Source organism: Phodopus roborovskii, unplaced genomic scaffold (assembly GCF_943737965.1).
Source record: "Phodopus roborovskii unplaced genomic scaffold, PHOROB, whole genome shotgun sequence".
Classification (NCBI taxonomy): Eukaryota; Metazoa; Chordata; class Mammalia; order Rodentia; family Cricetidae; genus Phodopus; species Phodopus roborovskii.
The window spans coordinates 12,596,474-12,614,287 of NW_026126599.1; the positions used below are offsets into that span (position 1 = coordinate 12,596,474).

At 37.6% G+C, this 17,814-nt stretch overlaps 1 protein-coding gene across 1 annotated transcript in view; it reads right to left on the reverse strand.

The window, feature by feature from the left end:
- Window positions 1-17,814, reverse strand: part of LOC127237076 (vomeronasal type-2 receptor 116-like) — a 55,294-nt gene that overhangs the window by 26,859 nt on the left and 10,621 nt on the right. The window contains exons 3-5 of the mRNA XM_051205113.1: window positions 14,570-15,376; window positions 5,801-6,028; window positions 4,003-4,126 (exon numbers count right to left, since the gene is read on the reverse strand). Coding sequence (XP_051061070.1) covers window positions 4,003-4,126; window positions 5,801-6,028; window positions 14,570-15,376 — 1,159 coding nt within the window. The remainder of the gene's footprint in view (window positions 1-4,002; window positions 4,127-5,800; window positions 6,029-14,569; window positions 15,377-17,814) is intronic.

Below are 17,814 nucleotides of genomic sequence, written 5' to 3' on the forward strand. Positions count from 1 at the left end.
TATAATAAGAATTTTGTGACTCTAAGGAAAGAAATTAAAGAAGATACCAGAAAATGGAAAGATCTCCCATGCTCTTGGATAGGTAGGATAAACATAGTAAAAATGGCAATCTTACCAAAAGCAATCTACAGATTCAATGCAATCCCCATTAAAATCCCACCACAATACTTCACCGACCTTGAAAGGATAATAATCAACTTGCTGAACATAACTCCAGGTGCACAGACACTGAGAGAAATAATTAATAAATGGGACCTCTTCAAACTTAGAAGCTTCTGTAAGGCAAAGTATACAGTGGACAAGACCAAACAGCAGCCCACGGACTGGGAAAAGATTTTCACCAATCATATATCCTACAAAGGGCTGATCTCCAAAATATACAAAGAACTCAAGAAACTAGTCAACAAAACACCAAATAACCCTATTAAAAAATGGGGTACAGAACTGAAGAAAGAATTCTCAATAGAGGAAATCAAAAAGGCTGAAAGACACTTAAGAAAATGCTCCACATCCTTAGCTATCAGGGAAATACAAATCAAAACAACTTTGAGATACCATCTTACCCCTGCCAAAATGGCTGAAATTAGAAACACCAGTGATGACTTATGTTGGAGAGGATGTGGAGAAAGTGGAACACTCCTCCACTGCTCGTGGGCTCATACAGCCATTTTGGAGATCAGTATGGCGGTTCCTCAGGAAAATGGGAATTAATTTACCACAGGACCCGGCAATCCCCCTCTTAGGCATATACCCAAAGGATTCACAACCATGCAACAAAGACATCTGTTCAACTATGTTCATAGCAGCTCTATTTGTAAAAGCAAGAACCTGGAAGCAACCTAGATGCCCCTCAATTGAAGAATGGTTAATGAAGATGTGGCACATCTACACAATGGAATACTATTCTGCAGAAAAAAAATAATGGTATCTTGAAATTTACAGGCAAGTAGATGGCACTTGAAGAAACCATCCTGAATGAGGTAACCCAGTCACAAAAAGAGGAACACAGTATGTACTCACTCATATATGGATTTTAGACCTAGATCAAATGATCACCAGCCTATAATTCACATCACCAGAGGAACTAGGATACAAGGTGCATTCTAAGAGATTCATATAAAGTCTCTCACAGAACTTGGAAAGGACAAGTCCCCCAGAGCTCAGGTGAAGTAGCCGGGGGGGGGGGGCAGCGAATAGAGAGAGAAATTGGAGAAAATGAGGGGGAGGAAAGGAAAACTTGTGGGACCAGATTGAGCCTGGTTAGGAATAGGAGATAGGAAAGAGAGAGGGAGCGACAGAGAGAGAGAGAGAGAGAGAGAGAGAGAGAGAGAGAGAGAGAGAGAGAGGGAGAGAGAGAGAGGGAGAGAGAGAGAGAACATAAAAGAGGGAGCCAATATTGGTTTGATGATAAAATTGAACACAAAGAAAGGTCGCGAGAACTACAAGACTGCTCCCAACTAACAATCTCAGCTTCCGTGCAAAGGCTACCAAAAATGACCTTCCCCTGATAGTGAGATCAAAAACTAACTTATCCATGGAGGCCTCAACTAATGCCCGTTGGAAACAGGATCAAACACCCATACATAAACACTGAGTCGAACTAACCCAGATGCAGATGGAGAGGACAAGACCAGGCAGCAGAAACACATAGAGACAGCTTACCTGAACAAGGAGGAGCTAATGGGCCACAAGAGTGATAGCTGGGAAGCCAGCATGGGACTGACTCAGGCCCCCCTGAATATGGGTCTCAGCCAGAAGGACTGAGCAGTCTGAGAGACCTCAGACAGTGGAGCCAGGATGTATCCCTGGTGCACAAAAGGACTTTGCGAACATATCCCCCATGGAGGGATAACTGCCTTAATCTAGAGACAGGAGAAAAGCCCTAGTCCCTATTTCACATGACTTGTCAGATCTACATGACCCCAACTGGATGGCATTCCCCTACATATGGAATTGGGGTGGGGGGATGGGAGGGGAGGGTGGTTAGAGTGCATGTGAGAGGGCAGAGAAAGTAAAAGGGAGGGAAGGAGGGAGGGAGGGATGGAGGGAGGGAGGGAGAGGGAACTGGGATCAACATGTAAAATAATAAAGTAAATTTTAAAAAAAATGCTTTGACTCCAAAATTTAAGTTCAAGGACAAGTTACTGCGGAAAAGGATTTCTATTTTTGTTTCCACAGAAAATGAAAAGATGTGGATTCCTTCCAGACTAATGTGGTTTGATCAAGCCAGACTGCCTGAAACAGAGTACAAGGTGATCCTACATTCAAAACAGCTGGACAAAGCAGCCCTACAGACTACAGCCAGGATTTCTGAATCTTCTTCGAATCCCCATGACAGCGCCCCTTACCAGCAGGAAGTAGTTTGGAAAGAACAACGCCCAAATTCCCAAATATTGTGTATAAATGTTTGCTTTCATTTAATTGGAATTTGGTATATAAAATAAAATAAAATATTAAAATAAAAAATAAATGTTGAGAGAGGGAGAAATTGTTTTCCCAGGGTATAGCACACTAATTGATCATTCAATAAAAAAGTCACCCCTAAAATGATATATAAAAGTAATGGCATACAGACCAATCCAGTTACATTTAGGAATTTATATGTATACTTACATACTGTTTGTGCATTCAGTGAAAAAAGAAGTTGTTGATGTTAAAGAGGGCAATGAGGGATATATGGTAAGTATCACTTTGAGGGAAAGAAAGTAGAATAGTGCGTTTACATTTTAATTTCTGAATCAAATGTAAAGAAAACAAAAACAAATGTTTGATATGCCAATTGCTCTATGAATCAGGATATATGTTACCATAACATATAGCTCTGTAGAGAATGGCACTTACCATGCAATCTTGATAACCTGAGGGTGATTTCTAAACTCATGTCAAAAGTCAAAGTAGCTGACTCATGTGTACAAAGATGTCCTGTGACTCCCCTATGTGAGCTTTGGCACATGCATGTGTGAACATATGCATGCACACACACACACACACACACACACTCTCTCTCTCTCTCTCATCAATTCACACAACATAATATGGAAAAAGTTACTTTAAATAATCTCTTCTTTACCTGAAACTAATAAGGAATTAGATATTTCTAATTATCCTTACTTTAAGATAATGACAATCACAATGGACTCAGCAAAGAATTTTACCTATGGAAACATGAGATATTAGATTATTAAATTATACTTAATTTCCAACCTTTCAGGTGTTGCAATAACATAGTCTGTTTGCTGTTCAGTTGCTTACTTCTTGTTCTTACTGAAGACAATAATTATATAATAAGTTGCTATCATTATTAGAGTCTTGTATTCTATTTTTACCAATTTTTCTTTATATTATTTTTTAAAATTTTGATATAATCATCGTATCACCTCTTTTCTCATACTCTCTCTAATCATGCTCCTGGACTCAACTTGGTCTTCTTTTCCATGAAATATATTGCTCTATTTCATTAAGTGTTGATTGCTTTTTGTGTGTATAGTCTGAAATATAAACTGTTAAGTCCATGTAATAGGATATCAGGGCTGAACAATAATCTAGATCTAGATCTACAGGCAGTTGCAGCTTCCTTTACAAGGACACTCTTGTTTCATACTGGAGTTGATATTCCAAATGATAACTCTAAATATTTTAAATTTAATTGATGTGTGCTACATTTAGGAAACAGCCCCACAGGTACATGTTCTGAATGTATTTTCAAGAAAGAATCATTAGATACATTTATTCAATTGGCACACCATACATTACCTGGGCAGATGGTAGCATGGGTACTGCAAAGCTGTGGGGATAGTACCATGTAAAGAAAGGCATTTTTTGAAGTAGAGACACAATATGATGAGGCTGACCTCACACTGTGTCACACTACAATGATTATTAATGAATATGGGTGGGTGAATGAGATATGGACAACAGTGCTGCATCACAACATTATGGTCACTTCTTGGCTTTCTCCCTCTACATTCACATGAAGTATGGGGAAAGGTATTATTTTTCTACCTGTCTGGTTGGAAATGTGCCTCTCTGGACAAACCACACAAGAAAAACAGCAGGCAGATCTTTCTTCTTCTACAAATTTCCAGAAACCCAGACCACAGCTCTGTGTACATACAGATTGAGAAGTCTGAGGAACACACAGAAATTCTCATCATAATTTTGCATTTCAGTCACAGACTTAAATATTTTTAAGCTAAACACTCTAAACTTCACTTAGACTATGAGAGCTGTATGAAGTTATGTGAGACTGTGCAGACTCCATATGGAGTGTAGAGTGTAGAGTTGAAGTTACCACACTTCCAGATACTAAAAGTTCAAAGTTTCTTTATGTTGAGTAAACTGTGACTAACTTCTGCTAGCTTTGTGAAATGTCTTTAAGAACTGAATATTCCCTCCTGGAATAAAATTAGCCAAAATTCCTTCCTTGTATGAACTGTGGAGCAGTTGAAGTCAGACAGAAATCAAGTCACTGTTGCCTAACTATTTCTACCTTTACCGTTCCTAGCCTGCAGTCACAATTACTCACTCTGATTCACTTCCCATGAAACAGGGTTTGGCCATTGGTGGTTGCTCACAGCTTCTCCTGACTCCCTCACATGTAGATATTCCTGTGATGTTCACTCTTCACTCCCCATTCAGAGTACAGGGCTCTAATTTTTCTTCCAAATGTTAGTTATGTCATCCTTCAAGATTTTCATAAATTGGCTCCTTAGTTAATCACATTAACCACTATAACCTAACACAGCTTCAGTTTGTTAATACTTTTAGGTTTGTGAATGCTAGGAATTTTTCTATCCTTACCTTAAACATGCTTCTTGCTATAAGTTAGACTCAGTTTCTATCTTATGAACATCTATATATTAACAGGTATATGGGGCTGGAGAAATGGCTCAGCAAATAAGAGTGCATACTGCTCTCACACAGAAACCCAAGATCACTTCCCAGCACACAAATCAGGCAGTACACACACACTCATTATAGAGTTGTTTTGTATAAAATCTATGATTCATCATTTTGTTTTGTTTTAAGGACTATGGACATGTTTGTGTATGAGTTGTGTTAAATGAGTGATGAATTGAACAACAGCATTCATGTATAATAAACCTGTATATGTGTATGCACACAATTGTATGCATGTTTATAAACACAGAAGCACACACGTGCAGACTCCTTTATTAAGTCATGAACACAGATTTATTCATTCACTGAATAATGAAAACACACTTAAATTCAAATTCAATCAAACTAATTCAATCTAGATGAATTAGCTAACAATATGTGTTTTCTTTGTTTATATGTATATGTATAATTATCAAAGTGATATTTTAAAGATTGATTTATTTCTGAATTAAAAACATCAAAGTAAACTAAAGAGATGGCTCAGTATTTAATGTGCTTGCCCCATAAACATGAGGTCCTAAACTTGATCATGGAGAAGGGAAGTGTAGAAAAGTAAGGGGCAAAACTATATATATGCCTGTAATCCCAGTATGGTAGTCATGGAGACAGGGAGAATGCCTGGGAATGCTGTCAGTGAGTACAGCAAAACCCAAAACATGGGGTCCAAAGAGAGATTATGTTTACAATAAAGTGGACAAAACAAAGGAAGATAAACAGTTTGGACTGTGGCCTCAACAGGAACATGTGCTCGCATGCATGAGCATGCACACAGGAGCTCACAAAACAGATAAGTACTTAGAGCCTATAAATTAATTTAAAATTCAAAGACACATCACACAAGAATTTTCATAACTCCTTTCAGATATTTGATGATATATGAAATGTTGATATTCAACCAGACCTTATTGAAGTATCTTGGCCATTTGATCAGAACTTCGTTGATGAACAAGCCTTGATCTTGTGGACTCTTAGAGACAAACTCTCCTACTTTAACTAGAAATGAGTCATTATTAGTATATCCCAAAAAGTTTTGTACATCATACTTTTCCACATGATTCTTGTTCTCATCAAAGTGTATTTGATCTCCAGCTGCATTTGTAAATTGTATTTTCCTCAGAAATGGATGAAGCTGAAGAGAGATAGATATCATTTGGGTATGAGTGGTGAAATCAAACTTCTCACTGAATGTTCCTAAGAGCAGTTCACCTTCTGTAACCTTACTCTAGCTTTCTTGGTAGAGTCTTCCTTTGAGTCACTGTCTCACCAGCTGTAGCAGTGAGATGAAAATTTCTCCCCATGAAATTCACATAGAAGTTACCTAAGGGGTGGAGCATACCACAACTTTTAGCATGTTCTTAGGAGAGCAATTCATTGTGTCTCTTCCCATCAAAGGAAAAATGTCTACAACTAGAAAATATAGATGTTTTCAGAGTGAACTTGGAGTTAAAAATGGAAGCAACCCTATGTCCATGGCTTCATAGGGGCTAATCCTTTATGGCATACAATAAACACATGTGTGTATGGTTAAGTAAGTAGATAGGTGTATACACACACATACACACACACACACACACACACACACACATACACAGAGTTTCATGACATGATAACTTTTGAGGAGTTTCTACAAAGTTCCAAATTCATGAAAAATAGTTATTACTTATGCAAAAATGTGTGTACCATTTATACTTCAGGAAACTATAAAGACACCTTCTGCCATACAAATATTCTGTGTTGTTACTAGATTTTTAAAGATAATTCTTTATTGTTTAGATTAATTTATTTTTGTTTTGTATATGAGTTTCCTTCCTACATCTACTAAACATCTGTGTTTTGCCAGTAATGACCAAAGAGGGTTCTGGATCCCAGGAAAGGGGTGTAAAAATAGTTGTAAGCTGCCTTGTAGATACTGGTAACTGAACCTGGGTTTTGTCAAGAGTTTCAAGTACATCAATCTACACACAGTCATCCTGGCTCCAATTTTTGTGTTAGTTATATTAGTGTGTACTGCCTAGGTGAATGTATATTGTATTATTTTGCTTACAATCTAATAAAGTCTGCCTGTGACTTTGAAACACCAGCCACAGTGGAGTTTCACATGATGCTCTCATCAGAGTGTCTGCTCAACTGCCTAGATTTTCTTTTGTTTTTTCCCCAAGCCTCAGACCAAGTCCAGAATTTCCTTTTGTGGACTCTCTAAAGAGTTTTCAGCTGATACCCAGTCTTCAGAAACACCTGGACTACAAAAACACCACAAGAGTAACTCATCCTAGAGGAGCTGGCTTTGTATTCTGGCTGCACTCTGCCACAAGGGTTTTTGTTGTTGTTGTTTTTTCCACACAATCCTGTGTGTGGTTTTTTATACAGCTGGCGCTCTCTCTGTCTCTCCCAACCACCCCTCCACCATGGAATGAAGGCTTTCCCTACAGTTCTTCTCATCAGGCAGCCATTCTCAGCACACAGCCACATGCTAGTTCTGTGAACAGTCAAGCTATGTTTTAGAGTTTCCTGACACTCTAGGCAGATTTGGTAAGACAATCGGAAATTCTTGAAGGAAGATATAAGCTAAATGGGAGAGATTTTCCCACATTAAAAAATTGGAAACACTAGTCCAATGGAGATAGGTCTCAGTATGATTTTACAACTGGAACAATTAAATGAAGAGATAACTGGGATTGATATGCTTTTATTTATCATTTAGGTAATACTTGTTGTTGGTTTGATAATGTTTGGTTCATCTCTAAAAAAAAGTTGGTTGATATGAGTACCAAGAAAGTGGCCTTAGAAAAACTTATCAGCGCTAGAGGTGAACACTGGGCCTGAATGATGGTCCAACAACCCCTCCACCTCCTTGGTACTTCATGGGTCTGCTCTGAGAACACTGGACCTGCCTATTCACTGGGGACTACCTTGACGACTCACTTTCCTGATCTTTAGACCCTATATCACTCTGCCAGATAGGAAAAACCTCCAAGAGAGCTTGGATCATCCATATTTGCAGACACTGAACTCCTGAATCACCTACAGCCACCGTGAGAGTGAGATAGGGAGATATAGGCTCCACCTGCACCATCTAGAAAAAGCAATGGGAAGATAGCAATACAAGAAAACACCCAACAATAGAAAGACAAGTATGATACTACCAGAATCTAGGGACTATACACCAACCAAACCAGAACACACCAAAACAGATGAAGAAGATGAGATAGACCTAAAACATAACTGCATAAAAATGATAGAGGCTCTCCCAGATGATATGAGAAAACTGCTTAAAGAAATGGAGGAAAAGACAAACAAAAATTGGAAGAAATAGAGGAAAAGAAGAAGAAAAAATGCAAGAAATGAACGAATATCTTAAAGTAAGGAAAGCCAAAGAAATACAATCAAAGAGTTGAAGGAAATAATTCAAACAGTTCAAGACATGAAAACTGAAATAGGGACAACAAAGAAAACAGAACCTGAGGGAATGCTGGAAATAGAAAAACAGGGTAAATCATCAAGAACTACAGTTGCTAGCATAACTAACGGAATACAAAAGATTGAAAAGAAAATCTCAGGTGCTGAAGATAAACTAGAGAAAATAGATTCATTGACCAAAGAAAATCTTAAGTCCAACAAATCCTTAACACTAAACATCCAGGAAATGTGGGACACTGTGAAAAGGCCAAACCTAAGAATAATAGACATAGAGGAAGGTGAAGAAGCCCAACTCAAAGGTGCTGAAAACATATTCAACAAAATTTTTGAAGAAAACTTTCCTAATCTGAAGAAGGACATGCCTATGAAAGTACAAGAAGTATTCCGAACACCAAATAGACTGACCAAGGAAAAAAAGACCCTTTGCCACATAATAATCAAAACACCTAACATACAGAATAAAGAAAGAATATTAAGAACAGCCAGGCAACACACCATGGCAGACCTATCAAAATTACACATGTCTTACACATGGAATCTCTGAAGGTCAGAAGTTCCTGGATAGATGTTCTACAAATTCCAAGTGTCCACAGATGTCAGCCCAGGTGTCTCTGAGGTGTGGGGGTGGGATGATAGGAGGGGACTTGGGGGGCGTGGGAAGAAGGGAGGGAGTAGGAACTGGGATTGATATGTAAAATAAGAAAAAATATTAAAAATTAACATCCTCATAATAAAAAAAAAAACTTGTCAAAGCAGACCACAGAAATATTCAAATCCAGACAGAGGAATTATTTTTAAAAAGCAATTTCTGTATTGCATTCTAATTTTAGAGACAAGCACCCTAAGGTTTTCAAACAACCAACATTAACATTTCCAGTAATCTTATAGGAATTGGCAAATGATAGGGACTCTGTAAGAGCTAACTGCCCTGCTATGCTAATGTTAGATTTAAGGAAACTCAAGGAAGCAATACTCTTATATGGCATGCATTCATTATTTGTGAAGCAGATGTTAAACTCCCAGTATGTTTGTATTGGAATTATCTCTAAAGACTGGATGGACTTGGTTGAAGCTGATTACAATGGAGTATATGGTTCAGAGAAGAGGCTAAGACCATTGAACAACAAGATAGAAGTTGAAGGATGGAAATCTTCCAAGTTCACCTTCTTGAACAAGGAAATTATGCTACCAAATAAAGAAAGGTAATCTGTGTATGATGGCCACTCCTGGATTTAAGCCCAGCAGCAGCTTCAAATACTCAGGACAGAAGAAGAAGCAGGAGACAAAACTGAATCATTTACTAGAGTTACACAGGAAACCTCGGAAGCCCTCACAGATTTCTGACAAAGTTTGACTTCAGCAGTAAATAGAAATATACCAGACTCAGAATCTAAACAAATAGTTGAAACTCTGACTTCTGAAAATAATAACTCTCAATGCAAAAAGATAATTAGTCCTTTAAATATAAGTTCAGCACCTTTGAAGGAATGGATCTGAGAAACAATAAATATTTAATCTTATGATCATTATTATGCATGGATAGAAATAGTGATTTTCAGAGCTTTGAAGAAAAGTGGAAATGTCAAGAATTTTAATTGTGGGAAACAAGGTCACCTTAAAAGGGACTGTAAGTAGGATGTTCCTAGAAACAATGTCTTTTCTAAGCATGCAAACAAAATGCCCTTCTTTTTTGGATTATGTGGAAAGTATGGCAAAAGCAGACATTGAACTAATGGATGTAGATCAACAAGAGACATTCAAGGTCATATAAAGGAGCATATAAATGCTCCAGTACATATCCCTAAGAAAATGAAACAGTTTTTTGTTTATAATAATATAAAGCATATTTCAGGTATACCACAGAATACTAAAGGGCAGGTGGTTATACATAGATCAAATCAAACTCTAAAGGATATGCTAAATAAACATAAAGTGATAAGAAACATACCCCAGAAATACATTGTATTATGCTTTATAAATTTTAAATTTTATTAATGCTAATGGATAAAGGAACCATAGCTGTTGAAAGACATTGGATAATAGAAACATCTATGGAATTAAATCAGCTGGTTTACTTTAAAGATGTGTTTATCTCAGACCAGAATCCATGTTAGGATGGGAAAAAGATTATGCTATTGTTTACAGACAAGTAAAACCATGAATACCATTAAAATTGATAAATATTCTATTTGACTAAGTGACATCCTAACTAGAAGAGATGACAGTTTCATCATACAGCATGGACAGTTATTATGAAATAACATATAATATTGACAATGCTTTTAATTTGATCGGACATGACTTGACAAAAGAAAATCTACCCAAAATTAGTGTTGGGGAAAGTTTTTGTTCTGTCTTTTCAGGAGAATGATGGCACCTAGTTAATGAATCTGAAGATCAAAGGACAAATGAGATTTCTGAAGAAATGGACAAATCATCAAAAAAAAAAAAAAAGACTCAGGAAAAATAGTAAACAGGCCTATTGGTATATCACATTCCCAAGATTAAATTTTAAAATTTCCCAAGTATTTATTTCTGCTTTTCTCTACACATATATAATTCAAATAGTCTTTTTTTTTTTTTTTGTAGTCCCAGTTAAATTAAAGATTACAGCAGACTTTGAAATTGGAGTGTGGCTCTCCCCTCCTCTAAACACAACCAATCTTGTTAAAGTAAAATCTATAATCTCTGTTTCACTTGATAGGGGACAGAAGAAAAACAGAAATTAAGGGACTATTGTGTTGCCACTAATCTCATAGTCCTTTGGTTTTATTTTGACTTACTGAAGGTTTTCTTTAGGTATAAACGTTATCTAAAAATTTATAAGATATATATGTATGATATATATCTTTAGCCATGGTACTATTTGTCACATAGAATACTAATTTTAGAAAGAGGTTTTCTCTACCTTCCTGTACATGGTTTTGGTCTTGAATCTATAGCAATTTTCAATAGTTAACCATGATGATGTCTAACAGCGACCTTTGAAGTCTGCAACAGAATGGGGCACCACCTTGAAGATTATACCTGGGCTGATAATACCACTGAGCTGAAAAACACCAACTAAAGATTGGCTTTTGACTACAAACTACTTAGAAAAATTTTAAGATGGCTAGCTGAGATGATACAGGTTCAAAGACACTGCTCAAAACAGTTTCAAGGTGGTTAGCTGAGATGACTCAGTCCACAGACACTGCTCTAAACAATTTTAAGTTAGTTAGCTGAGTTGATCAGCCTCATACACTCCTCTAGCCACAACTTGAGACAAGCCCTGCAGAGAGTAAACAACAAATAATAGAGCTACCTCTCCAAGGACCTGACAATTAACCCTAATTTTTCTTTTCAGAATACCCTAAAAATGCCATCAACCCCAGAGAGCAAGAAGCAATTTAAGAACATGATGTCCACATGCCAAAAGGGTGGAGTGGATAGATTTGATTGTTCATTGGGTTATGGATATTTGTCATTGTTATTTTTACTCTTATTGAAGGTTTTGTACCTATACAGCTCATTTAAAAATATAATGTAAATTTGTAATTCTTGAAAGTTATTATTACCAACTGTTTAGGATAATAAGAACTGTGGGTTAATAGTCAGCTATTACAATTAAACTTGTACTCATAATTGGTATGTTTACAAGGTCAAACAGAAATATATTTTAAATAGACATGTCATCTACCAACACTTAGAGATCTACATAATGTGCCATTTAAGATGTTTTAATAACATTCACTCTTGGGTTTTTTGTTTGTTTGTTTGTTTGTTTGTTTTTTGACAATGAGACAAGTCTTCTCCAGGCAGCACCAGTCTACTTTAGAGAAGATGATGGCCATTGAAAAACTCCGCATGGAGTTTACTTTCTGTGTTGCAAAAGTAAGTAGCTGGACAAGAAAGTGTTCTTGCATGAACTGATCACAGTATGCCCTCCAAGTTGGACAAACAAGACACAAAAAAGAGTGACTGCCAAAACTTGCAAAGACAAGGTGGGACAGCCCTACAAAAATTCAGGTCATAGAATTGTCTATCAAATATTCGAGGCCTGTATTCCAAATATGAATGCCTCAACTTTACATAGGACCCTAGAGCCCCTATCCAGGCAAACAGCTGTTCTTTTGTTTTGTTTTTTAACATTTCTCACATTTTTTGGAAGTCGCTTGCTTGCACTTCCTGCTTACTCAGTTAATGTTATTTCCTTCTCAGGTCTCTGAGGAAGTTGAAGAACTAATAGTCATAGTTATAATTTTTCTTTGTTCAACAGACTCAGAAAAGAATCTACCTAAAATGTGTGAAGTGTAAAAGGTTGCGAAATTTTACAAGATGACTTGATGACACAAAATAGAATAGATATTGACTTAGGTACAATCATTTGAACTCACCAAGATAGGATATGAAATTGAATATTTTCTCTATATTTGTCAACTGCAAGTGGAGAGGGCATTATTTATGTGATTATTTATTGCCTACATGTTGTGTATATTTATTTTACTTATTTTATATAGTTTTTCTTCAATTGGCTATAACCTTCTTTTATATTTTAGACAAAAAGGGGGAATGTGATGATATTTTGCTTGTGTTCTAATAAAGCTTGTCTGAAGATCAGAGTGCAAAGCTAGCCACATACATAGAACCAAGAGAGGTGATACACACCTTCAATCCAAGCAGTAACACTCATTAGCAATAGAAGCTGGGTGGTGGTGGCTCAGGCCTTTAATCTCAGCACTAGAGAGTAATGTAAGGTTGGTGGAGACAGGAGTACAGTACATTCAGTCTGCAGTCATGCTGAGGACAGAATTTCCCCAGCCTTGATAGAGGTCAGAACTCTCTACTGATTAGCTGCTTTGCTTTTCTGACCTTCAACTTAAACTTCAATATTTGTTTCTGGTATTTTATTAATTTTGTAACTTATGCATTATCAGAAACAGCATGCTGCATGCCTTCAGAAGACAGAAGATAGGGCCATATTCCTTATAATAAAAGGTACAAACAGATGTGAGCCACCATGTGTATGCTAACAACCAAACCCGAGTCCTCTAAAAGTATAGCAAGTGCTCCTATCTGCTGCATCATCAATCCTGAATGACTTAATTATATATTTAAATTAATAAAATGGGTTTATACTTCAATGGATTCATTGTTGCATTGTCTAATAAACAACTCATGATATAAAGAACTGTTGCTTAAATATTGTGGTATTTGTACAAGAAAACACTAAGTTATCTAATATCACATCCCTAGAATTCATATTCACAAGCTGTTCCAAAATCTATGTCAAATATTATTATTATCCATAATACCAAAACTACATTATACAGTAACCAATCAGAGTTCATCATTTATTTACCTATGTTTGGCTGAATGATAAGTTCAATTGACTTTTTTAGTAATCCTTCCTGATGAAAATCTATTTGAAAGTGAACATTAATTCTTATGAGTTTAAGTGAGTCCTAAGTTTCTCTCAGGTTGGTTTAAACACAAACATATCCACTTATCACTAATGGATGGAAATATGGCCTAGGCTCTGGGTACCAACTGTATTCTAACATTAAAAATGGAAGCACACTTTGCATTTCAAAATCATGTTATCTTATTTAAGATAAAGTCCAGCTAATTAATTGTTATAGTTAAGTCTTGATTTCAAAAGTAATTTTGTATATGGGAAAGAGCTACATGAATGGGACAATGAGACATTCCTAGCCTGAGAGAAACTGCCTGACATAACTGTGTTATGAGTATGGATTGGGTCCTGAAAAATGACTTGTAATTGTGAGGGATGCAGAAGGCAGAGGCAGAGAATGAGGCAGAGGGCAGAGGCAGCAGAGACAACAGACAGGAGTATCCAGAGAAAAGAAATATGGCAGCAAAAGGCAGCAAAAGAGAGAGAAGTGGAGAGGAAAGGAAAGGATAAACTAATAAGAAGAAAGCTGATGAATTGACAGGAGAGACAGAGTTTTCAGAGAGGATTTTTTTAATGATGAAGTAAAGAGAAAGTTGCCCCCAGAAAGCATCTGTGTTTCCTTGTTTTCTCCCAAAGTAGAAAAGTCTAGTAAGCCTCATAGAAGTATCTTTCCTAGCTCCCCTAAATGGATTTCCTTATTTAACCTTGTGCTTTCTGGGCCTGGACCCTCGAAGTCTCCAATGCTTTGCCTTAATCTTTTAATTATAACATGAAAACATGGTGTGTGTTTGACTACAGTGAAATACTTATTAATAATAAAAGTACCAAATGTCTGCTCTCCTTCTGAGATAGGCTTACCTGCCAAGGTAGAAGAATGTCCTGGTTTGTATCTTTGTGAGATGCTATTTCTGTTTTTCTCAAAAGCATTTTATGGAGGGCATGGGCCACTGCATACATTGCATTCCATATGGAAACGGTGGACTCAGAAGTGATCATTAAATGTTTTCCTTGCTTAGTCATCAGGGATGTATTCAGTGGGCAGAGTGTATTAAATCTATATAGCAAAGGAGGAGGAGAACAGTGAAAATTGTCCAGCCAGAATTTATGGAAGAAAAGATCTCCTGGATACTGGGAGGGTGTAAGTGCCTCAAGAAAGTGTTTGAAGCCAGGGATATTTGTATTCTTTGAAAATGAGAAGCTTCCTTCAAAAAAGGACATCATAATATTCCGATCGACAAATGCAGATTCTAAGAAAACAAAGTGGGGCTTTGCCATGATCCACACCTTCTTTCTCTTTGACATAATTCCATTTCTGATGCAGAAAAACAGTACATCATCTCTGTTCCCATAGAATACATACACATTTACTTTTGTATTCAAATTCAGCAAACCACCTCCAGACATCATCTGTAGTTCCCAATTAGCTGGGATTGTTTCCATAAAAGCCACACAGATATCTACTGATGCAATCTCTGCTTTCAGCTCAGAGAGGAATTCCATTCCCTTCGGATCTTCAGTCACAATGAGCCCCACCCATTTCCAGCCAAAGTGTAGCAATAAAGAGATCACCCTTTTGGTCAGAGCTGTGTGTTTAGGAGACATCTGGTACAGGGATGGGAATGTATCTTTGTCACTTAGCACAGAATCAAATACTCCATATGAGACCTGAAGAAGCAAAGGAAAAAAAACAAAAAACAAAAAACAAAGGTGATTTTGAGTTTCTAGGTTGTCAGTGCTAAGAGAGCATCAGCTTCAGCATCTAAGCAGGGTTCCAAATGTGAAGTAATTCCCAGCAGTGAAGGAGAGGGTCAAAGATTTCTATATAACTTTACACATACTCTGAGGCGTGGCTCTTTATTTTTCTGCCATGCTGAATACCTTTCCAGTTTCTATACACTTACAATCAGCAGTTCACTGGCTTTAGGTCGATACAAGGCTAGAATTTTTCAGGGTCATAGAAATAGACAAAGAGATAACTGACAGTTTTTCTTTATGGCTCAGAGTGGGAGTGCTTTAAGCTTCCAAGAAAATTTTAAACTAAAAGGGGTTAATGAAGAAGGAATGGCTGAGTCATTAAGGAAATCTGTGAGAGGAATATGAATTTCACTATGTTCTTTTTTTATTATTATTATTTTTATTTAATTTTATATAACAAAGTCCAATTAAATGAAAACAAACGTTTATACACAATATTTGGGAATTTGGGCGTCGTTCTTTCCAAACTACTTCCTGCTGGTAAGGGGCGCTGTCTTGGGGGATTCAAAGAAGATTCAGAAATCCTAGCTGTAGTCTGTAGGGCTGTTTTGTCCAGATGATTGGAATGTAGGATCAGCTTGTACTCTGTTTCAGGAGGTCTGGTGTGATCAAACCACATTAGTCTGGAAGGAATCCACATATTTTCATTTTCTGTGGAAACAAAAATAGAAATCCTTTTCCCCAGTAACTTGTTCTTCAAGTTAATTTTTGGAGTCAAAGCGTTTTTTTTTTTTTTTTAATTTATTATTTTACATGTCGATCCCAGTTCCCTCTCCCTCCCTCCCTCCCTACCCTCCAGCCCTCCCTCCCTCCTTCCCTCCCTTTTGCCCTCTCTGCCCTCTCACATGCACTCTAAACACCCTCCCCTCCCAACCCCCCACCACAATACCATATGTAGGGGAATGCCATCCAGTTGAGGTCATGTAGATGTGACAGGTCCTGTGAAGTAGGGACTAGGGCTTCTCTCCTATCTCTAGAATAAGGCAGTTATCCCTCCATGGGGCATATGTTTGCAAAGTCCTTTTGTGCACCAGGGATACATCCTGGCTCCACTGTCTGAGGTCTCTTAGACTGCTCAGACCTTCTGGCTGAGACCCATATTCAGGGGGGCCCGAGTCAGTCCCCTGTTGGCTTCCCAGCTATCAGTCTAGTGGCCCTTAGCTCCTCCTTGTTCAGGTAAGCTGTCTCTATGTACTTCTACCGCATGGTCTTGTCCTCTCCATCTGCTTCTGGGTTCTAGTTTGACTCAGTGTTTATGTATGGGTGTTTGCTCCTATTTTCAACAGGCATTAGTTGAGGACTCCATGGAGAAGTTAGTTGTTGATCTCACTCTCCGGGAAGGGCATTTATGATAGCCTTTGCACGGAAGCTGAGATTGTTAGTTGGGAGCAGTCTTGTAGTTCCCTCGACCTTTCTTTGTGTTCAACTTTATCTTCAAACCAATATTGGCTCCCTCTTTTATGTTCTCTCTCTCTCTCTGTCTCTGTCTCTGTCTCTCTCTCTCTCTCTCTTTCTCTCTCTCTCTCTCTCTTTCCTATTTTCCATTCCTAACCAGGCTCAATCCTCCTGGTCGCACATGCCTTCCTCTCCTCCCCCTCATTTTCTCCTACTTCTCTCTCCATTAGCTGTCCTCCCCCACTTTACCTGAGGTCTGGGGGACTTGTCCCTTCCCAGTTCTGTGAGGGACTTTATATGAATCTCTTAGAATACAACTTGTATCCTAGTTCCTCTGGTGATGAATTTCACTATATTCTTAAATGTGACTGGGTAAATAAGCTAAATTTATAAACAGTGAAAATCTGGAAAGAGGCAAATATCACCATTTCCTCAGGCACTTTTCTCCAGCCAGTGGAGGGAGTGTTGGGTAACTGGGCAATGTAACTAAACAGGATTCCTGAGAAGTTAGCTCTTTCCCCAGATGGAAGCTGCCTGAAAGGACCCTTTGGTTCTAAGGATTGCATCCTATGCTGTCTCTAAGGATAAATAGGAGCAGTCACTTCTTGCTTCAACAGACTGAGTGAAATTAAGTACAAAGAGATAAGGATTGGCTTTAAGGTTACTTCTAGGTTACCTAGGGAGTGCACTTCCCTATTTTCTGCCAGAGTGAGTTCAGGATTACCTTGTTCTCTATCTCTCTGAGAGATATGGCTCAATAACATCAGATATTTTGTAATTCTTGCCCTTGGTTGTCTGTGAATGTCTCAATAGAAGTCTCTTTGCCTGGACACTAACACTAGCCAACACTCTGCAAAAGAAAATAACTGGAGGGGGCATATTTCTAACTTTATACAAAGATCTAGTTGAGATAGTAAGGGTGGGTGATTACTTTCTTGCTAGAATTACCCATT